Source organism: Lepidochelys kempii, chromosome 2 (genome assembly GCF_965140265.1).
Source record: "Lepidochelys kempii isolate rLepKem1 chromosome 2, rLepKem1.hap2, whole genome shotgun sequence".
NCBI classification, from domain to species: domain Eukaryota; kingdom Metazoa; phylum Chordata; order Testudines; family Cheloniidae; genus Lepidochelys; species Lepidochelys kempii.
Window position 1 is genome coordinate 176,473,021 of NC_133257.1, and position 23,903 is coordinate 176,496,923.

At 41.1% G+C, this 23,903-nt stretch overlaps 1 protein-coding gene across 6 annotated transcripts in view; it reads right to left on the reverse strand.

Annotated features, from left to right (window-relative positions):
• The window catches only part of HECW1 (HECT, C2 and WW domain containing E3 ubiquitin protein ligase 1), a 353,016-nt gene that overhangs the window by 167,483 nt on the left and 161,630 nt on the right, over window positions 1-23,903 (reverse strand). For all 6 annotated transcript variants that reach the window (XR_012157436.1, XM_073332820.1, XM_073332821.1 and 3 more), the window contains one exon: window positions 8,791-8,885. Coding sequence is in view for 5 of the 6 variants with exons in the window: in XM_073332820.1 (XP_073188921.1) it covers window positions 8,791-8,885 (95 nt within the window). In the remaining variant the exon portion in view is untranslated. The remainder of the gene's footprint in view (window positions 1-8,790; window positions 8,886-23,903) is intronic.

Genomic DNA, 23,903 nt, shown 5'->3' on the forward strand with positions numbered 1-23,903 from the left:
ATTTAGCACAGAGAAGCTTTCCTATTTGATCTCCTTACTTATTCATTCATTCTTTTGCAATTATCTCCATGGCAGGGGATGAGGTACTAAATACACCTCTGTGAAAAGGGATGTTGGAACAATTTGTTTAGTGAGGGTGCTGAGAGCCATTGAACCAAACTGTAAACCCTGTATATGATGGAAACCACTTCAAGCCAGTGGGTGCTGCAGCACCCCTCGCTCCAGCACCTATGCCTGTGAAGGGGAATACTTGTCAGCAGTGCCATTTAATGGTCAGGCCAGGGTGTGGAAGGTTGTCTTCCTCTTGGGTGTTCCCCTGTCTCAGTATAGACCCACTGTGTGAGGTCTGTCCTTTTAGCGACTCAGCCATTTGGCCAGGTTACACGTTGAAGTGCACTCCTTTCGGGATACACAAAAAGAGTCTAATGATGTGGAAACCCTCAGAAGTAAGCAAGAATCACTTCAGGGATCCTCCCTTGGATCAGGGTGTTGGGGTCTGGACCCTTACACTTTCCGGATCTTCCCTAACAAGGGTCCCCACAAGGGACAGCCTTCTGCCATTGTCCCCTCTTTAGGGGTTTGGTAAGGGAGCCCCGGCCCACCCTGTTCACCAGGCTCTGATCCAGTGCCCAGAGGTAAGCAAGCTAAGATCAGTCCTTGGGGTGTTATGCAGGTGCCTCCCTGGATCACTTCCTACCAGTGTTCCCTCTTGCAGCAGGATAAAATAAAGAACTGAACACAAACTTAAAGTTTCTGACCTTCGAAAGCAGTGGCAGATTAGCCACTGGGACAAGGTCCATGGCCAGGGGCCCTGGCCAATTGTGGGGCCCCACCCGCCAGTCGCTCCTGCAAGCCCCTCTACCCTGACTTTCACTCCCCAGCAGGAGTGCTGGACGGGGGGTGCGGGAAAGCCCCTGCACCCCAATCCCATTTCCCCAGCAGGAATGCCAGGAGGGGGCAGGGGACTGCAGGTGGAAGGGGTAGTGAGGGGCCCCCACTTGCTCTGTTCAACTTGTGCTCTTGCACAAAATTGTTCCCCTCCACTGTCTGATACCGTCTGAGCTGCTCTGTTTCCCTTTTTTAAAATCTGCATCCAGCTTGTGCAGGCTTTGCAGATGTGGCAGGGCAGGGACACCCAGGCCCTTAACCCCTTCTTCTCCAGTGTGGGGTTTGTAGTCCTCATCACAAAAACAGATTATGATGTTTTCAGGTGCTTAAGCACAATCAAGTGGAACCTGTGTTAGAACAACAATTCTAAGGGATTGGTGGAAGTCTTCCATTTCCAGAGCTTCCATTTCAAATTAATTATGTTCCACTGATTTTTAGTACACTAAATACTCTATGCATACCAACTGTCCTATTTTCTTGGGCAAAAGGCTTTTCTTTTCTGCATGTAGCCGGTACTTAGCCAGAGACACATCTGATGTGTCACGCTAATTCTTTTGTTCCCTAATATATTACCCAGAATCCATCCCAGGACCCAAAAAGGCATTGGCATTCAGCGCATCATCTGCATTAATAAAGTTGCCTCTTGACACAAATGCTCTGTGCCAATTGTTTCAGAGCGATCTAATCAGTCTTCCTCAGGGCACCACTGAAAATAAATCACGATAGAGAAATAATGTGTCATGCCATCCTGATGAAACAGAGTGTTTAACTAAAGATGCCTAAGTACTACACACATACAATACTTCCCAGATATGCAGTCTTCAAAAAGACACACAAAATACTCAAGTGGTTTAGTGTGTTAGGAGTACAGGATGGTATTTAGCATTTACCTAAAGTAAAATACATCAAAAATCTAAAACCACAGCCAAACCCAATTCAGACTAGATTTATTTCCTGTACATGGTTTGAAGTTTAGTTAAGGTTTGTAGAATACTTTGAGTTCCTCAGATGTCATGTGATATAAACACAAATTGTTACTGGGCCCAAATGTAGATGGTAAGACATCTAAATCTATATTTAGGAGCTTGATTACCCTTTCTTAGCACGTTTCAGAGTAACAGCCGTGTTAGTCTGTATTCGCAAAAAGAAAAGGAGTACTTGTGGCACCTTAGAGACTAACCAATTTATTTGAGCATGAGCTTTCGTGAGCTACAGCTCACTTCATCGGATGCATGCCGTGGAAACTGCAGCAGACTTTATTTATACACAGAGAATATGAAAAAATACCTCCTCCCACCCCACTGTCCTGCTGGTAATAGCTTATCTAAAGTGATCATCAGGTGGGCCATTTCCAGCACAAATCCAGGTTTTCTCACCCTCCACCCCCCCACACAAATCGCTATCTTAAAACAAAAAAACTTCAAATCCAGACTCCAGCGAGAAACTGCTGAATTGGAATTCATTTGCAAATTGGATACTATTAATTTAGGCTTAAATAGAGACTGGGAGTGGCTAAGTCATTATGCAAGGTAGCCTATTTCCTCTTGTTTTTTCCTACCCCCCACCCCCAGATGTTCTGGTTTAACTTGGATTTAAACTTGGAGAGTGGTCAGTTTGGATGAGCTATTACCAGCAGGAGAGTGAGTTTGTGTGTGTATGGGGGTGGGGGGGATATGAGAAAACCTGGATTTGTGCTGGAAATGGCCCACCTTAATTATGCACATTGTAGGGAGAATGGTCACTTTGGATGAGCTATTACCAGCAGGATAGTGAGTTTGTGTGTGTGGTTTTTGGGAGGGGGGTGAGGGGGTGAGAGAACCTGGATTTGTGCAGGAAATGGCCCAACTTTATTATCATGCACATTGTGTAAAGAGTTGTCACTTTGGATGGGCTATCACCAGCAGGAGAGTGAATTTGTGTGGGGGGGTGGAGGGTGAGAAAACCTGGATTTGTGCTGGAAATGGCCCACCTGATGATCACTTTAGATAAGCTATTACCAGCAGGACAGTGGGGTGGGAGGAGGTATTTTTTCATATTCTCTGTATATAAATAAAGTCTGCTGCAGTTTCCACGGCATGCATCCGATGAAGTGAGCTGTAGCTCACGAAAGCTCATGCTCAAATAAATTGGTTAGTCTCTAAGGTGCCACAAGTACTCCTTTTCTTTCTTAGCACCTAACCTTAGGTACTCAAGTTTGAAATTTGGGACTTTTTTTCTACAAAAGTCATACAGGCAGATCAGGAAGTTACTCAGTGTAGCAAAATATTTGGTGACTTTTTAGTTTGCAAATCAGAGGCATATTGCACTTAGTTTAGAACAATAAAAAACCACAGAGGCAGCTCTATGTCTACATTTTCCTAAACTGTCACTAAGGAAACTACTGCTGGTGCAGAAAGAGGGTACTTTTTGTATTTCCATTCCATCAGTTCAAGACAGCTCTGTATTAAAACATACATACATGCTTCTTTTAAGTGGTATGACTGTATGATAACACAATGTGACAGCGGCAGGCGTTTGGGCCACATGGAATTGAACTGGCCAAAAAGAAAATAAGATCAATCAGAACTGGGTATACCTGTCACTTTATCTGTCGATGCATTTTAAATTTACTGTATATCAGTGCTACGGACAGCTAGATACAGTGCTACATTAGTAAGTGATCTCACTAACTAATTTTCTTCTTTTTTGAAAGATTCTATCAATTTGAGAGATATTCCTTATGCTTTCCATAGAAGTCAATTGGTATTTAGGTGCTTTGCTGAATTAGGACCAAAATACTGCTGGAACTGGTAATATCTGTGAAAACAAACAAAAAGGACAAACACCACAGAAACTAGTTTTCTTAACCTTTAAGCAAAATCTCTTCCCGCATTTAAAATATGGGAAATGCACAGAAAAGGAAACAAGGTTATTATTAATAATGAAGTGACTATAGTTACATTGCAGTTACACTCTGGTTATGCCATTTGATTCCACCAATCCATATAAATGGAAGGTACACGATCTGATAGAGTGATTATGGTGTCAATACACTGTTCTTTATGTATCTGCATTCTAAAACATTCATCTATTACCAAGATGATAATAATAAGTAATAAGGACATGGAGTTAACCTTCAGGTTATAGGAATCAGTGGTAACTAGAATATAGAAAAGCATAACTACAAAGTGTAATTACATTACACCAATGGCTCAACTGCAAAACCATTATGGGACTACTCATGTGACTGAGTAAGTGTTCCCTAACTTAAGTAGTAAGTGTTGCCTAGTCAAGTCCTACTGTACTTCTTTCTTTTACTTCAGATCAGTTTACTATGAAGTTATTTTACACCTTCTTAATTCCAGACATCATAAACCATTTTTGAGATGCCTGCCTGTATTCTTCTTTGTGCACTTTCAGAAAACCTTTGACACAGAGCCTTAAAAATAAAACAAAACAAAAAACCCTCTAAAGTAATTCTACAATCAGTTTAGTCACTACTTTAACTCCAGAGGCACGCATTTTTATGTTGTACCATTTTATGGTGTTACAATGCAGTAGAGGCAAACTGTAAACACATGAGGCAGCTGAGGTCTATAAAGGCATTGCGACTATTGTTAAAGAAAGACAATATCAAAGGAAAACAAAAACGCATGACTACTTCAACACACCAGACTGCGGCTTTGAGATCATGGGAACTTCTTCCACTCAGTTTTCCAAGCCTTAGAAAAAAGGAAATTCAGCCCCTTTCTTAAGAACTAATTGTCTTACCTTTAAACTTCCCAATGTGGGAGCTCACCCTCTTATAGAAACTATTCACAGCATATTTTTCTGCCTGCTGGCCTTTTAAATTTTGGACTGACAAGCTGCTGCATCCCTATAAGTGCCATTTTGTATCTGACTGCTGAAACCACTTACCCTTCCAGCCAACTAAGCATTTTTAGCTCTAATTATTTTTTCCTTTAATTTCCCTTTTCTTTTCTAATACCTGAGTAAATTACACCAGCCTTTTTTGTAGCTTCTTCATATTGACGACTCATATTCAATTTGTGATCCATTATAACCCCCAGATCCTTTTCAGCAGTACTACCACCTAGCCAGTTATTCCCCACTTTGTAGCTGTGCATTTGATTTTTTCTTCCTAAATGAAGTACTTCACACTTGTCTTTATTGAGTTTCATCTTGTTCAATTCAGTCCAACTTTCCAATTTGGCACGGTCATTTTGAATTTTAAACCTGTGTTCCAAAGTCACTTCCCTTTCTCTTTGCCTCAGTTTCCCCATCTGTAAAATGATACTGATTGTCCTTTGTAAAGTACTTTGAAAAGTACTGTAGAAGAGGTAAGTATTATTAATTATTTTTATTATTCAGGGAACCCACATCTTATACAATAAGACATGAAGTAAAAAGAATGAAAAGCAAACCAGAGTGTTTAAATGGCGTATGAAACAAGGGAAAGAATGAGAAACTTGTCCCTTCATATACGCAAACTCACTTTATCATAAAGACTTGGTTTAGAGCTTAGTCTTCCAAAGCACACAAAGAAATGAAACAGGACGGTTCATTATCTAGTGTTCATCAACAGCCCACACTCAGCATGACAGCAAATAATGCAAATATTTACAGCAAGAAATATCAGTCACCATCAAATGGCAGTTAACTTATCAAACGGTAATCCCCGCCGTGGGAAAGAGAGCTGAGGCAGCAATTCTGTACCAGCACAACATTCAGAAGGTCTCTCCCAACAGTTAGCTCCAGTTTATACGGCTCTGCCCCGGTGCTAAGTGTGTTTGACTAATGCCATGAGGTGTCTATGCATAACTGTGGCACTAAAGCTCTAGAGGTTAGATCAACAGCGTTTCTATATATCTAGTATGTACCTAATGAATTCTACCAGTTTAAGGGGGGGGAGGAGGGGATTCATCCTGAGGTTATACATCCATACACCACTTTTTCTTTAATTGTGATGTATCCGATCTGTGTCTTCAGACTGTGAACTCTTAGGGCAAAGGATTTCCCTTTTTGTGTAGTATGCTGTTCATTGTGGTGCCTGTTTATTTTAATGCAAAAGGAGCTAGCCCCATAGTTAGGTTAAATCATTGTCACATTCTCAGCCTTTGCCGCTAGCCTGATGCAGCTTTCCTGCTGCTAGAAATAACTGCTCTTAAGTGGCTTTTTTTTTAAAATAAAATGATTATTTAAATCACTGAGCAGAGCAAAAATTAACTGACAGAACAAATGTCCATTTTTCCAGTATGGTACCTGATGTAAAGACAAATGTACAGCCACAGCATTATCACTAAAAAACAGCAGCAGCAACAAACTGAATATTACAGATATCACCAAGTTGTTCTATTCTACTGAGTGTAACTCACACATACTATTATAATGAGCATGGCATAAATGTTTAGCTATACAGATCAAAGCTGAAACAGCTAACTGGGGTCTTCATGCTGCCCTAAATCCATGTGTAGAGCTTGCACTGTGTGTGAATTGGGCGAAAGATATAGCTTTCAGATTCTAGATATTCCGATTCATCATGGTGATTCACAGGAGATACACCCTGGGAGGACTTTTAATTGGCAAATGAACTGCAGGGCATTTGAATCAGCAGAGGAAAAATACAATAACTGGGTTGGAGTGTGAGGTGATAAGTTCAAAGGTAACAAAACATACACAGTATAAAAATATGAAAAGTCACCAAGTCTAAAGTACAGTCAATGGACATGTGAAGTAATGATGTTCAACTAGCATAGCAGTAGCTTCCTTTTTGGGGATCAGACATTTTTTTAAAACTTTTGGTTAAATACTCTGTCAGCAGCATTTGTACTGAATGCCACAGGGACGGCTCTAAGACAATCTACTTGGGATAGTCAGCATGCGAGTATGCTAGTTGTAAATACTGTATCCAGAAGGAAACTTGTATCCAAATGCTTTTAGATGGTCATATACTCTTGTGTGATCTTCTTTTCAAGCTGTGCCAAATTTTAAAAGTCTATTAATCTAAAATAAGCAGCCTCCAATGACACACTAGGATCCTGCTGAGCTCCAGAGACTAAGGGTGAAATTGTGACTCCATTGAAATCAATGGCAAAACTCCCATTGACTTCAAAGAAGGCAGAATTTCACAGAACTCTATCTCTAGTATCTATTTTACCTATAAAGGTAGACAATCTTCTCCGCTGAAGGATTGTTTCTCACACTAGACTAGGGGTCTAGCCCTTACACTGCTGGTAAGACTCTTAATGACTTCAAAGGGAATATTTCTTGAGCAGGGACTTCAGGAACAGAAATCACAAGCAAAACAGAACATGAGTACAAGTCTTAGACTGTGATCCTATTAGCTATCCCATGGGGGCAGAAAGTCTGCATTCATGCTACAGTAGGAGAATTGGGGCCTTCACTTGCATTGTGGCCTGGTTTATTGGCTGCTTTGTGACATTGGAACAGCGCAAAGCAACTGGATCAGACCGGTGAATCTGGTCTGCTGAATTTAATTCATTGGTCAAGCTGAAGGGCCCTGCCCATCGGTCTTTGCTTGTATAAGTAGTCTGGTGAGCTTCAATCAGACTACATAGGAGACTAGACAGTCACAATCCTCACTTGGCCACGCAGGGCCCTCTTGCTCAAATTGTGACTCCAGCATGGCATGGACAGTAGGAGCTACTCCCCTAATACAAATCACAGATCTACAAATCACAGAATATCAGGATTGGAAGGGACCTCAGGCGATCATCTAGTCCAACCCCCTGCTCAAAGCAGGACCAATCCCCAATTTTTGCTCCAGATCCCTAAATGGCCCCCTCAAGGATTGAACTCACAACGCTGGGTTTAAGCAGGCCAATGCTCAAACCACTGAGCTATCCCTCCCACTCCTCATTGTAACTTCTTTCACAACTCTGAGAAACCTATTAGTTTAAAATTAAAAAAACAAACAAAACAAAAAAACCCAACCCTTTCCAGACTGAATGAGCTTTCTGGTCTGTTAACTTGCACTAGAAAGGTCTATGTGTGTTTTCAGTTCAAACAGCTGGTTTCTTTGAGTTTCCAGCTTCAGCTGCAGCTACAGCCAATTCAAAGGCATTTAAGACTCAGGGGATGGGGTTAAAGTTTGAGCTGACAGTGGTGGTTTCAGCAGTGACTGGAGATATGAGGTTCATAGGTAATGGGGAATCTACACATTACATTTTTCTCATGCTTTTCTCTCTTTATTTGGGTGCATCAATATGGTAAGTCTGTTGAGGTTACCAATATCCAACTTGCTTTCTCCTACTTAGTATTAAGCTATTCTATTCCATTATTATGTTTTGAACATATTATGCGTTATTGTGTCACATACCCTACAACAAACAGATAAGAATGTAAGACCTGATGATGTGTTACAACTTGTTGGTCTTTTTCACTCGAAGCCTGCAAAGGATCCTGGGATATGAACACAAATGATTCTGGGGCATAGGGTGATGGTAGAAAACTGAAGTAGATGTTTTTGTGACTGGGATGGGAAAAGGTTGACATCCCTCATTTAGAACACAGGGGGTAGCCTCTGGTATTTAAAAAAAGACAGAACATGTTTTTTTTTAAAAAAAATCTATAATTACATTTAAAAGAAGAAACTTCATGATGTGTAAGGATGTGTGCTGTTTCTTTAAATCTGTAGCATAAAGTCAGTCAGGAGGGAAGTACTGCATTTTCTGACTGTTACTAACTCTTACAAACAGAGTGTTACATAGCTGACATTCCAGTTCCTCGGGGACTATCCCTCTATTGATTGATATCCCTTTAGTATATTCCAGAGAATTTAAGAGCAGAAAGTCATAATCAAAATTAACACAAAAACACAAAGGACAGGCAAGGAAAGCAATAAATTGCACAACAGTAGCTGGAAAGGATAATAGAGAAGCAGGAAAGGCTGGAGTAACTTACGGGAGCAGAACTGTTTTTCACTGTGACACTGGGGGTCGTAGCACGTAGTGCTCCACTCACTCCATGGTAATATTTGAAGCAGATCTTTGTTTCAGCTAAAATAGAAAATGATTTTACATTAGAAATGTTACCAGGAAGAAGAAGTTTTATAATATGTTACACTTGGGACGCATCATGTCTGCTCATGAAGGCTAATGGGCAGATGAACTGAAAACTGAAGCCATTTGTCTCCATCTGATGGTCAGGTTAGGATACTGCAGATAGCCTCAAATGCTGGTTTCCCATGTTGTCTTGCATGAGATATAAAAGTTATTTGGTCCCTATGTTATATGAGAAAGATTAATCATCAACCTCTTCTGAGCAGTAATTACCAGTTCTGTAAAACTATGTCTAAAATCTGCAAAATGTGATAAGGATTTCCTCAGGCTAAAAACATAGGGATAAACCCCTCATGATTCAGGGGATAAGCCAACTATTAATTGGTGAGGTCAGGGAGAAACTTCACTTGTGGGCAGGTTTTTCCATATTTGCACATTATGAGATTTCTCTGAAGCAGGCTGGTTCTGGCCCTTGTCAGAGATATGTCACTGGATTAGACAGATGACTGGTCTGACCTGGTATAACAATTCTTATATTAAAGCATTTTTTACAAACAAACAGTGCTAAGCCATATCTTTTCTTAGTCTATTTCTATTGATTTCAATGGGCTTTGGATCAGACTCTTAGGAGCTTTGCTAGTACTGGCCGCATAGGCGCTGACTCCATGGGTGTTCCAGGGCCAGAGCATCCACGGAAAAAAACCAGTGGGTGCTGAGCACCCACTGGCAGCCCACTATCAGTGCCTCCCCCTCCCCGCAGTGTCTCCTGCCCACCAGTGGCCCCGCCGATCAGCACCTTCCCCTCCATCACAGTTCCTCTTGCACACTGCGGATCAGCTGTTCTGTGGTGCGCAGGAGGTGCTGGGGGGGAAGGGAGAGGGCAGAGCATGCTCAGGGAAGGGGGCGGAACTGAGCAGGAAGAGGCAGAGTGGGGGTGGGGTGGGGCCTTGGGTAGGGCCATGAGGGAGCACCTCCAGGCACATTAGAAAGTTGGCGCCTATGACTGGCAGGAACATTAGCAAGATGATAAGCTTCTAGGGATTAGCAGTGTACTCTTTCCATTTTTGTTGTCTCTCAGCTGAATGTACAAATTAAAAGAAGCCCATCTCGACTACTGAATCAAGACATGGAAGAAAAGAAAAGAAATCAGCTACTCTTTTAATGGTTGCTGTATGATCCATCACATGATCTATTACAAGAAAAAAATGGTACCTTCCAGTCATCCTGGAGCCCAAAGGATGGCTGAATTTTCTTGTCTTGCACTGGACCCCAGATAGATACCAATATGAACACCTTACAAATACATTTTCACTGGACAATACTATAGTTATCCGCTGCCCTTCAGCAACCCCATAATGTAGTGGAATGGGCTTTTCAGGATCGGTTTTTCTTAATATCTTTTTTCCAACAGTTACTTAACACAGTCCTTTCTACAATTGCAGTTGCAGCGTTAGGTGCTCAGATACAATAGTAATGAGGACCATATAAGTACACAGTTTTTACCACACTGCAAGGTGCCAAAGTGGGAACAAAATAAACCTGCTGCTTAAACCCTATCATACCTCATTTCTTCTCCGACTGTTTGGCCCAATCCGGCAAGCACTTACCACCAGGCATTGTGCTTACTGCCATGAACAGTACTTTTGAAATCAATAGCACAGCTCAGATTAGCAAGCACTGTGCTTGGTAGCAAGTATTTGCAGAATCAGGCCTTTATATTGCAAACTCTTTGGGAAACAGACCTTTTTTCTATTTGTTCTGTACAACACCTTACACACTTCTGGGTCAAATTCTGCCATCTCTGTATACAGGACCCTCACTGAAGTTGTCAGGAGCTGTGTATGCTCTGAGTGCAGACTTTTTCATGCTTAGATTGCAGTGATTATAATAGAGATGACACCCACTTTCAAAGCATTACAGTTTCTCACCTGAACAAAGAGAAATTGTTCTACCATAGATGTGCATTCAAAGGCCCTAGAAACATCTCATGCAACAAACATCATTTAATTGTGTCACTGCTGTCTAGCACACAGGTACATGGGCCAAAATGGAATTCCAGTTCTGCACCAGACAGTTGATACCTTCTCATTTAACTGTCTTGCTGCCAGCAACGGCTGCCACCTGTGGGCCACTATGGAACTCAGAAATGCTCCTTTAAGATATGCTCCACAGATATGAGCACTACATACATAATGCCCATCTAAATAAATAATACCTAAATGACAATGTTTTAGTGCTACCAAGGCAGAGCATATGCCAGTAGCCAAATGGTTAAAAGCAATACAGTTGCGACAAAAGACAAGACACGCTAACAGTTGACACTCTGGCCACAGATCACTACATTGTGAGCTGTGGTTGCTCGGCGTCTCTGAAAATCAGGTCCTAAGTATTTTAAGCTGGGCACCAAAATAATCGAGACACCAAAAGCAGAAGACACTTTTGAAAATTTAGGCCTAACTAACTTGCCTGATCTACAGAAAGACTGTGGTGCAGCCAGAAAAATAAATTAGGAGTAAAATTTTCAAAAGCACCTGAATTGTTCAGGAGCCTAAAATATCCCACTTTCAAAAGTGACTTAGGCACTTAAGACCATAAGTCTCATTGAAAAGTCAGTGGGATTTAGGTTCCTAAGTCACTTAAGATACATCTACACAGCAAGGAGGATTCCACGGCAGCGAGTCTCAGAGTTTGGGTCTACAGACTGTGCTACGGCATTCAAAATGGCAGTGTAGATATTTAGGCTTGAGCTGGCTCTCCAGCTCTGAAGGCACTCCTTTCCCCAAGGTGCAGCATCCAAGTTCCAGCCCGAGCCTGAACATCCACACAACTATTTTTAGTGCTGTAGAGTGAGCCTGAGCATAGACCTGAGCTCTGAGGCTTGCTGCCGCAGAATCCTGCTTGCTGTCTAGACATACCCTAAGTCAGTGGCTTTCAACCTTTCCAGACTACTGTCCCCCTTTCAGGAGTCTGATGTGTCTTGGGAACCCCAAGTTTCACCTCACTTAAAAACTACTTGCTTACAAAATCATATATAAAAATACACGAGTGTCACAGCACACTATTTCCAAAAAATTGCTTACTTTCTAATTTTTACCATATAATTATAAAATCAGTTGGAATATAAATATTGTACTTACAGTTCAGTGTATAGGATATAGAGCAGTATAAACAAGTCATTGTCTGTATGAACTTTTAGTTTGTATTGACTTCGCTAGTGCTTTTTATGTCGCCTATTGTAAAACTAGACAATTATCTAGATGAGTTGATGTACCCCTTGGAAGACCTCTGAGTACCTGCAGGGGTACACATACTGCTGGTTGAGAACCACTGCCCAAAAGCACTTTGAAATCTTTACCAGGGTCTTCTGAGTCTCACTATACTATAGCTAGGAGACCATCCTTCCCTCTTTACACTGTTCCCTGACTACATACAGAATTCCCTCAAATTAACAATCACATCACATATGTACCTTAGTGACTTCAAAGGCATTACCTGAGGGCTTAAAGTTGACTACATGTATGAATGCAGGACTGAGGCCATAGTTTTAGTCGGACAATTTTAAAAGTTAATAGACGAGCCACAGTATCCCTGACTCTTGATCATTGGAACAGCAGTGAAATAATCATTCACGTTGAAGAGCTATCACTTATTATGTATTTGGGAGCAGTAGTTTTTATTAGAGAGTGTTAAAGTGAGGCTGAGCGTATCGCCCTAAAGAACTGCAAATCAAGACTGAATTATCAATTTGTAATTTTCTCTACGGGATTTTTAACAGCTCAGCAGCAAAACTGATTACTTACCAAGCAGACAGCAAAAGTTGATAATATCACAATAGAGCTGCCACACATACAAATAGGATACCAGTTCTACAAATTATTCAAATTTTGATTTTTCTCTCCCCTGGAGACTATTACATACAATTTGTATGGAACATCTAGGAGGTAGAATAAAGAAATGTTTTCTATAAACTCATGAAAAATAATTTTCTCCAGTAGTTTGTATGATTATGATCAGGCTTTCATGGCAGGGAACCTGGCTTTTGGTTACCCAGCATTACATTTAGTCAGTTATCGTATACATCGAGGATTCTGTCAAAAAATTAAAGAGACATTGTCAGGCTTAAGAGGAATTGTAGAAGTATAATCAGGCAGGCCAAAAAAGAATTTGAAGAGCAACTAGCCAAAGACTCAAATAGTAACAGCATTTTTTAAAAAAAAAAAAAAGTACAGTACTTCAGAAGCAGGAAGCCTGCTAAATAATCAGTGGAGCCAGTGGACGATCGAGACGCTAAAGGAGCACTCAAGTAAGACAAGGCCATTGCAGAGAAACTAAATGAATTCTTTGCATCCATCTTCACTGTAAAGGATGTAAGGGAGATTCCCACACCTGAGCCATTCTTTTTAGATGACAAATTTGAGGAACTCTCCCAGATGGAGAAGGTTTAGAAACAAATTGGTAAATTAAACAGTAATAAGTCATCCAGACCAGATGGCATTCACACAAGAGTTCTGAAGGAACTCAAATATGAAATTGAAGAACTAATAATTGTGGTATGTAACCTATCACTTAAATCAGCTTCTGTACCAGATGACTGGAGGATAGCTAATGTAACACTGATTTTTTAAAAAGGCAATCCATAGGCAATCTTTCAATTAGAGGCCAGTAAACCCAACTTCAGTATCAGGGAAGGCCAAGACATTAGAGATGGGAAAGATCTGTCAGGTCACATAGTCCCCACCACCATCACCACCACCCTGCCAGAGTAGGATTGTTCCCCATGTCCCTTCCCTTTAAAATATCATCTTTCCTTGTTGTCTTCATTCATTTCTTTAGGTTTATTTGTCAAGCTTGCCTTTTTTCTTCCCTCAGAATTTCACTCATTCTTATAATCCTCTATTCTTCTCTTGCTCAAAGGTCATCCTGACTTCAGAAGCTTAACTTCCACTAGAAGAGCAGATTTATTCTCTTGGATATAAAAAGTAATGTTGCCAAAATTAATCCGGTTTCCCCTGCTAGATTACCAAACCTCCTAAACTCAACTGCTAGAAAAGACTAAGAAGCAGTATTCTGCAGGGAGACAGGGCATCTCAGTGTGTTTTACTATTTGGTGTTTTCATTCCTGCTTGATAGGGAAGTTTGATAGACAAGAGACACTTTAACAATCTGACTGCAATTTATTCCAATGGCATTTTCTGTTTCAGTTAAGCAGCAGCATGAAGAAGCCTGAGCTAAGCATTTCTGAACAGACAGAGAGAAGAAAAAAAAAAAAAAGAAAAAAAGAAAAGACAGCATCCAAAGACCAGGCATTGATGAACAATTTAATCTCTTACCAAAAGAAATGTTGTGGCTGTTGTTGGACAGAGTTCCTGCATAAAATATTAAGGATATAAAAAATGATGATAAATAGGCTGTCCCTGGGAAGTGTATGTTGGGAGTGGGAGGGGGAATTGAACCTAATCAGAGATACAAAACTGAAGGAAAATAACTGTTTTATGACACACAAAAGCAGTTCACTGTAGAAGTCCTATAAAATCAGTACAGTACACAACCTTGTGATATTATAGTTTGATCAGGTTACTGTAGCGTGGCCTTTAATTACAGCAGTCATTGCTAGTGATCATTACAGTTGGAACTGTGCAGTAACTAAGGCCCTAAAATTATGAGCTGTTACTATTTAAGAATTGCTCTGACATCAAAGCCTTTGAAAAAGATAAAAAACGAAGGGCTAAGAGAATAAAAACCCAAGAGCTAATGGCTAAAGTTCTTCAGTAGTCTCAGGTAACTGAGAGTTGCTGCAGCCTTTTGCAAGACTATGCTGCCGGTACAGCTAAAAAAACTTCCATTCCTACCCCCCCACATCTGTGAATTAATGAAGAAAAAATCATATTAAATTAATATCAAACTCTGATATTATGATGTACAAGATACAAGAGTAAAATGGAGAACTTGATGGAATTTAATATTATAATTATAATGTATACAAAAGGGAAGTCAATTATAAGCGACACAGCTTTGGACAAAATGCTGTAAATTTCAACAACAGAGTTTATCGCGTGGGCAATCCTGTTAGGAAAAAAAAGGGGTTGCATTCATATTGACTTCTTTTAGTTTAAGTGATAAAGTGAAGAAGGCAGGCTACTGTTTGTAATCAAGCATGCTTATGATATCAAGTTAGCAAAATACCCCTTCCTGAAAGAGGCAGCAAATAAAAGGAACTGAGACCAAATTGTGTATTTATAAGGACACTTGACCACAGAGTGGTATAATCCGAAGGGAGAAGGGTCTGATGAGGAGCAGGGGTACCAAGGGCAAAACTAGGGCTGGCTGGGCAAAGAGATTCAGATGAGGAGCTGGAGGGGGAAAAGTAGGATTGGAAAGATTGGAGGAGGCGGCCAGTGAGAGAGATTGGAACTGGGAGCCACTGAAGACATGGAGCGTGGATGGGAGGAGTGACTGGAGAATACAGTGAGGGAAAGACACAGATTGGAAGAAGGAGAGGAGAGAATTGGGCCTGGCTAGGCAAAAAGACTAGGAACAAGGAGAGACTAGTATTTGCTGGCAGAGAGACTAGGATGAGAAGCCTGAGGAGTGGAGACTAGCACTGGTTAGCTGAGGAGAATGGTGCTGGGATAAGGAATGAGGTGTGGGGAAGAGACAGGGCCAGGTTGGAGGTGAACACACCACAATGGGTCATGCTTGGATAGAATGAGCAGAAGAGTCTCCACCCACTAGAGTATACTCCCACAGCAGCTTGTAATGGATCCCTAAGATTCCTGAGTCTCGGCATTCCTCTACTGTCAGCAAATATCTTTGAAACCTACTGGCAAAGTTTCCCATCTCCCTCTAATTCTGGTCCACAGAGAACAAACCATCTATATCAGCTATCAGTTACTCCAGTTGCTGAAGTGACAGAGTTCTATGTGCTGGATCTAAAGGTTCCAACCCGGATGATGAACCACACAGGTGTCAATATAATGCTGCATGATGGAATTTCTGATTTCAGTCTTCTCTTTTAAAAACCTAGGAAATGACACACATGTGCACACATACACACAGAGTCACATTAACAAAATATTAAGATTGCAAAGTCAAGCACTCAGAAGTTAGGAAATGCCAGATTAAGATGGTACAAGAAAGGTAGCTCTCTCTTTCTGTACACATTTTGATATAGTCTTTAAGATTCACAGAGTGATTATTTTCAGAGGAACAGCCGTGTTAGTCTGTATTCGCAAAAAGAAAAGGAGTACTTGTGGCACCTTAGAGACTAACCAATTTATTTGAGCATGAGCTTTCGTGAGCTACAGCTCACTTCATCAGATGTTTACCGTGGAAACTGCAGCAGACTTTATATACACACAGAAATCATGAAACAATACCTCCTCCCACCCCACTGTCCTGCTGGTAATAGCTTATCTAAAGTGATCAACAGGTGGGCCATTTCCAGCACAAATCCAGGTTTTCTCACCCTCCACCCCCCCACACAAATTCACTCTCCTGCTGGTGCTAGCCCATCCAAAGTGACAACTCTTTACATAATCAAGTCGGGCTATTTCCTGCATAGATCAAGGTTTTCTCACATCCCCCCCACCCCCATACACACACAAACTCACTCTCCTGCTGGTAATAGCTCATCTAAACTGACCATTCTCCAGGTTTAAATCCAAGTTAAACCAGAACATCTGGGGGGGGGGGTAGGAAAAAACAAGAGGAAACAGGCTACCTTGCATAATGACTTAGCCACTCCCAGTCTCTATTTAAGCCTAAATTAATAGTATCCAATTTGCAAATGAATTCCAATTCAGCAGTTTCTCGCTGGAGTCTGGATTTGAAGTTTTTTTGTTTTAAGATAGCGACCTTCATGTCTGTGATTGCGTGACCAGAGAGATTGAAGTGTTCTCCGACTGGTTTATGAATGTGGATTCATACTGTGGATGTGGAAGCCCTCTGCACCAACATTCCACACGGAGATGGACTACAGGCCGTCAGGAACACTATCCCCGATAATGTCACGGCTAACCTGGTGGCTGAACTTTGTGACTTTGTCCTTACCCATAGCTGTTTCGCATTTGGGGACAATGTATACCTTCAGATCAGCGGCACTGCTATGGGTACCCGCATGGCCCCACAGTATGCCAACATTTTTATGGCTGATTTAGAGCAACGCTTCCTCAGCTCTCGTCCCCTAAAGCCCCTACTCTACTTGCGCTATATTGATGACATCTTCATCATCTGGACCCATGGAAGGGAGGCCCTTGAGGAGTTCCACCATGATTTCAACGGTTTCCATCCCACCACCAACCTCAGCCTGGTCCAGTCCGCGCGGGAGATCCACTTCCTGGACGCTACAGTGCTAATAAACAATGGCCGCATGGACACCACCCTATGCCGTAAACCTACTGACCGCTATTCCTACCTGCATGCCTCCAGCTTTCACCCTGACCACACCACACGATCCATCGTCTACAGCCAAGCTCTGCGATACAACCGCATTTGCTCCAACCCCTCAGACAGAGACAAACACCTACAAGATCTCTGTCAAGCTTTCTTACAACTACAGTGCCCACCTGCAGAAGTAGGGAAGCAGATTGATAGAGCCAGAAGAGTTCCCAGAAGTTACCTACTACAGGACAGGCCTAACAAAGAAAATAACAGAACGCCACTGGCCGTCACCTTCAGCCCCCAGCTAGAGCCCCTCCAGCGCATTATTAGGGATCTGCAGCCTATCCTAGGGGATGACCCAACACTCTCGCAGGTCTTGGGAGACAGGCCAGTCCTTGCCTACAGACAGCCCCGCAACCTGAAGCAAATACTCACCAACAACCACATACCACACAACAGAACCACTAACCCAGGAACTTATCCTTGCAACAAAGCCCGTTGCCAATTGTGCCCACGTGTCTGTTCAGGGGACACCATCACAGGGCCTGATAACATCAGCCACACTATCAGAGGCTCGTTCACCTGCACATCCACCAATGTGATCTATGCCATCATGTGCCGGCGATGCCCCTCTGCCATGTACATTGGTCAAACTGGACAGTCTCTACGTAAAAGAATGAATGGACACAAATCAGATGTCAAGAATTATAACATTCATAAACCAGTCGGAGAACACTTCAATCTCTCTGGTCACGCAATCACAGACATGAAGGTCGCTATCTTAAAACAAAAAAACTTCAAATCCAGACTCCAGCGAGAAACTGCTGAATTGGAATTCATTTGCAAATTGGATACTATTAATTTAGGCTTAAATAGAGACTGGGAGTGGCTAAGTCATTATGCAAGGTAGCCTGTTTCCTCTTGTTTTTTCCTACCCCCCCCCCCCAGATGTTCTGGTTTAACTTGGATTTAAACCTGGAGAATGGTCAGTTTAGATGAGCTATTACCAGCAGGAGAGTGAGTTTGTGTGTGTATGGGGGTGGGGGGGATGTGAGAAAACCTTGATCTATGCAGGAAATAGCCCGACTTGATTATGTAAAGAGTTGTCACTTTGGATGGGCTAGCACCAGCAGGAGAGTGAATTTGTGTGGGGGGGTGGAGGGTGAGAAAACCTGGATTTGTGCTGGAAATGGCCCACCTGTTGATCACTTTAGATAAGCTATTACCAGCAGGACAGTGGGGTGGGAGGAGGTATTGTTTCATGATTTCTGTGTGTATATAAAGTCTGCTGCAGTTTCCACGGTAAACATCTGATGAAGTGAGCTGTAGCTCACGAAAGCTCATGCTCAAATAAATTGGTTAGTCTCTAAGGTGCCACAAGTACTCCTTTTCTTTTTAGAGTGATTATTATATCCATTTGGGAATTTTTTTTACAATACTGTGTGGGAAAGGGTTGGTTCTGACAAAGCTCTCATTTAAAAAATGTTTTGCAAAAAAAAAAGTTTTGAAATGGTTGAAATGTGGTGTTTTTAAAACAAAAAAAGTTCAATTTTCAGGTAAAAATGACTTTTCATTTTGAAATTTATGTTAGGGTATAGTAAATATATAAAAAAAACTTTAAATTAAGAAGGCTGAAATTAAATCAAAACATTTTGAAGTTATGAAACATTTTGATTGACTCAGTTCAATTTGTTTTTTTAATTTTGATTGCTTAGTGAAATTGAGAGATTTTGACCTCTCATCATGATGTGCGATAGAAAATTTTTCAAATCTCAAAAAATCTTTTAGAATAGAAAAACTATTGCCTGCCCAGCACTAGTGAATATTATAAATAAATTATTAGAATGCTAGACTCTTGTTGCCCTTCCACAGGTATGCTGAGAAGCTGAAAATGCACAAGAAGCCTCTTCCTTTCCTACCACCAATAAAAGAACCAACCATAAACTAAAGCAAGCATTCCTGAACCCCAGTTTGATGCCCCATCTACGGGATCATGTTGTCTCTCATATCAGGCATCTTCAACAAATCATCATGACTTTGAGACTTAGTGTACTAACAGGAAATTGAGATTCATTATTTCTCTTCTCTCAAATGTTGACAAATGGTTCAAGTGGGGATAATTACAGAATGCGTATTGAGAGAAATATGACAAAAGTTAGTGAGTGGTTAGGTAACATGCAATTGTGGGATGTGCAGTAGGTTGCTGGTTCATATCCAGTTCAGGAAGGTAGGGACTAATAGTTATTAACATCTCAGGGCTTGTTTACACAATGAGTTACTGTTTGGCAAGCCGGGGTACGAATCTACAGTGCACCAACCTGCTGTCTAGGAACATCCCAAGTGGATACTGCTATAGCATGACAGTCCCAGAATGCAGTCTGGCATACTACTACTTGAAAGTGCAGTCACTAAGCCACACACCAGGACTTTCACTGTGCTGTGGCAGTGTCCACACAGGACATTACTGCCCAGCAAACTGGTGCACTGTTGATTCACATCCTGGCTTGCTGCGCAGTAACTTGCTATGTAGACAAGCCCTCATGGGCTTTTTTTCCAGTAATCACCAATTTGAGAGAGACATTTAATTCATTACAAAGAGCAAACTACAAGGGCTGTGCTGAAATCCTAAGTTTAATGAAATTCCATTGCCAATAGGCGTGTAATGTTTCTTATGTAAATCAGCTTAACTATGAGTTCCTCACTGTCAGCATCACTGAGCAGGCAATTTATTTTCTGGAAAAATGAAGTCAAAGCATTTGTAATTGTGTGATAGTTGACTAGATAATAACTGGAAACCCAGCCCAAACTTGGCACAGTGATCCTAAGTACTCCCTAAACTCCATGAAACACTGTATAAAACAAAACAAAACCCAATTTAATCTACTTGTGACAACAGATGAAGCGAAGCACCTTACAAAATGAAACAATTAAAGCAGATTAAATTTAAAGTAACTCTTCTGTCTGGAAATTGTTTGCCTACTTTGTTACAAGTAACTCCTAAGTTACAATAACAAAGAGTTTAGAAAGGAAAAAGTCATTGCATTTCTGTTTATTGTGTTGATTTAACACAGCACTTTGTGTGTAATCAGTTCCACTATTTCTCCTGCAGTTAGGTTAGTCAATTTCCTGGGTTATGTGGGTCTTACACATAACACGGAAAAACAGTCTTTAAAAAAAATACAGTAATTGTAAAATCATTAAATTGGTAAGAGTTTCAGTGGTAGGTGAAGGTCACCAAACTACTTTTGTTTTGTTGTTGAATTGAGCAGATTATATCCCTTCAAATACACCAGAAATGACTATCCAATTTATGAAGCCAGAAAGATATACAGATAAATTAAATGCAAGATATTTCAATGAATTAGGGCCAAATTCTGCCCTGTTACACTGGAGTAATTCCATTGAGCATCATCATGTGCAGGAATTTGTATCAAAGGATTAATTCAGAATCTTCCAGTAAAGGCTTGCAGCCAGTTTCTCTCAGTTAAACCAACCTGTATTCAAAGTAATTCTGTGCAGCCATTCCAGACTCACGCTGTAGTAAATGAGGGCAGATTTTGGCACTTGCCAAAAAAAACCAAGCTTTGTGCTTTGCTCTGAATGCTACCAGAGGTGCTACAGTGGGTTCTCAGATACTACAGTGACAGATGACAGTAAAAATAAAAGCAACTAACTAAATAAAACCCTTAGATGGCCAACACAGAGAGAAAGCCTCAAAAGGAGGGGTTGGGGAAAGGCAGAGCCTTAGATCTGTCCTCTCTTTACTCCCTCGAGATGCAGACGCACACGCACAGACACTCTGCATGTTGTTCTATTGATCAGCATTCCTCTAGTTCCCCCAGGCATAGTGCCTACTTCAAGCTAAACGCCGCCTAGAGCTGCAGCCACTGTGCAGTCTCTCTTCGTTTCTCCCGCTGCGACAATAGGCTTAAAGCCACAATTAAAAATACACAGATACAACCTTTAGGCACAACCCTGACCAGTGTTGGCTTCATCAGCTGCCCCACTTCAGGAGCAGCCCTAGGAGGTCCTGTGCCTCAGAGATACACCTTTGAGTCACAATTCCCTTTTGCTTCCTCTTGTTCTGGAAAGATACGACTTGCTGCTGGAACTGCTATAACAGCAGAAAATTATGACACCCCTGTGCTGGCTGATGTATTGTGGGGGACAAACACAGGACATCACCTATTCCCTGCCCACCTGCTCTGAGAGGGAGCAAAAGCAGGTACACAACACCTGCTTACCACTGCCCACCCAAGGCTCCAGTAGCCCCAGCAGCCCCAGCAAGGATTTAAAGGGGGTTCTTAATCCTCTTCCCCCAGAGATGTGTAGTCCAAGACTCAAGCCTACCTTTCCTATTGTAATCTCCTAGTCTGGTCCTTTGACCATTTAACTGTAAAAGGCATGATTGATGAATTTTGGATAGGAACAGAAAAATGTCCCCGAGAGTCAGTACTTGTTTTTAATAGTCTCCTTTTCAAGATATATACATACCACAATTGACTAACCATCTGACCTTATGATGGACCCCCTTCATCCTTTCTTACTCTACCACCTCCATATTGTTTGTTACTGTCACTTGTTACATCAATTTTCAAATTAGATTATAAATTCTTTGGACCAGGGGCCATGTCTGTTTATTTTTTTTTCAAGTGCCTACCATACTTTGGTGGCTGCAAAATACTTAAAAATTTTCTTGTGTTTTGTAATCATGATGTGTAGTGTAAAAATACAACATGTAGTTCCTACTGGGGATTAGTTCCAGTCACTAAATTCTATATTACATTTCATTGAAGGGGGTTTTGTAATCAAAGCTTTGTGCAACAAGGTGTCAATATTATCAATAAGAAATTCTTTGCTCTTGAAAAGAAAAGGAAAAAATACCAGAAGGTTAGCTTTATTATTCATTCTATCACAGTGGGTTTTTAAAAATATATATATATATATATTTGTCACACTTCAGAATCAATATACACACGTTTCTTATCTCAGATGCACATCTCAGGATATTTTTAGTCTAATATTTCCATGACAACAATGAAAGGAATGGTCAATTTGAGAAGAAGGCTGGTTGGAACCATGTAGCCTGAGAATCCAAGATAGGTGTAGATGTAGGCTCCAAGTGCTTAAGTTCTCTCCCAATTACTCATTACACTATCATATTGTTCTATGTTGCTGTTATTTGTTATGATCAAAGTTGAATGTGATTCTGGATGATTAAGAGATGTGCACATTATGTTTTCACACAACAAAGACTGTTCACTGCTGTCATATTATAAATACTGTAATGCAAATCAAAGGAGATGGGAAATTACTAATGATCGCAGATCACATTAGGGCTGATGATTGTGCCTCTCCTTAACATACTGTACTGTCCGCCACTGCAGAGTAACACTGACTGCAGTTAGGATACACTTTTAGATACTTGGTAATATTGTCTGTGTATCAACAGTTTGAGGATACGTATTGTAGGTGCTTCAGACTCTGGGCTTTCCAGGCTCTGCCTCCAGGTAAATGAAAGGAAGTTCTTTACTAGGCCTGGCAGACAAGACAGGTGCAAATACCCTAGGTACATGTCTTAAAGGTTAGTGGCAGAAAGACTGTACTGAGAATTACCAAACCTCAGTGTGATGCTTAAGGCTCAAAAGAAGGGTGTAAGCCTCTATTTTCTTCTCTGGGTTCCTTCCAACTAGTCCTCAAAATGCCTCTAAGTCTGCCACATTTTCTGGTGGAGATATAGTCTTAAGGTCTGATTAACTCTGTTACTCCAGTTTTAAGGCAGTGTAACTCCAATGAAAGCAAGGAAGAGACATGACAGAAAGTTGGTGCAAAGTAGTGGAGAATGAGATCTATAGAACTTTGGTCTCATGGACGGGCCTCTGGTCCACCTTTGGCATCATATGGTGGTCATTTTGGGTCCTCTCCACATTGCAGTCCTGCTGTTTTGCCACTATTAATGGCAACAAACTGAAATATTTCAATCCCATCATTAAATACCTACTGCATTATTAAATACAAGCACCAATGAATAAAAGAGTAACTCTGCACTGTAATTATCAAATGACAGGAATTCCCTAGAGTTCAGTTATTCATTCTTTTCCTACCCACCAAGTGGAAAACTGCATTCTTAGAGGAGTATTCTCTTCTCAGTACACTGGAGATTTACCTGGGTAACTCCTATTAGCATTAACTAACCAGAGGGAAAAAGACCTTTAAATCTATACAGTAGTAAGCAATTCTCTTTTTTCCCCCCACTGAAACACTCATAATTAATTGTGTTTGCTCACCTAGATCTGTTAGTTCTTAAATAAGAACTGAGTGTCAATGATGCTTCTTAGGTATACTTCTTTCCTCTCCCTTCCTTTGTCTTGTGAAAACCAGAGGCTATATTCTTCTTTTGCACGGAGACACCACTAGGAAGAGACAAGCTCCCACAGAAAATCACTGAGCCAGATTGCAAGCTGGTGAAACTCCACAGGCGCAATGCCTTTGTAAACACGGAAGTTGTACTCGTTTACTCCAGATAAAAATTTGGCCCTGCAGTTTTAAACTTGTAGAACTAAACTCTGTGGTGTAATACTGACATCAATGAGAGCGGGAATTTGGCCCATGGACTTTTAATCAAATGTTCCCCTT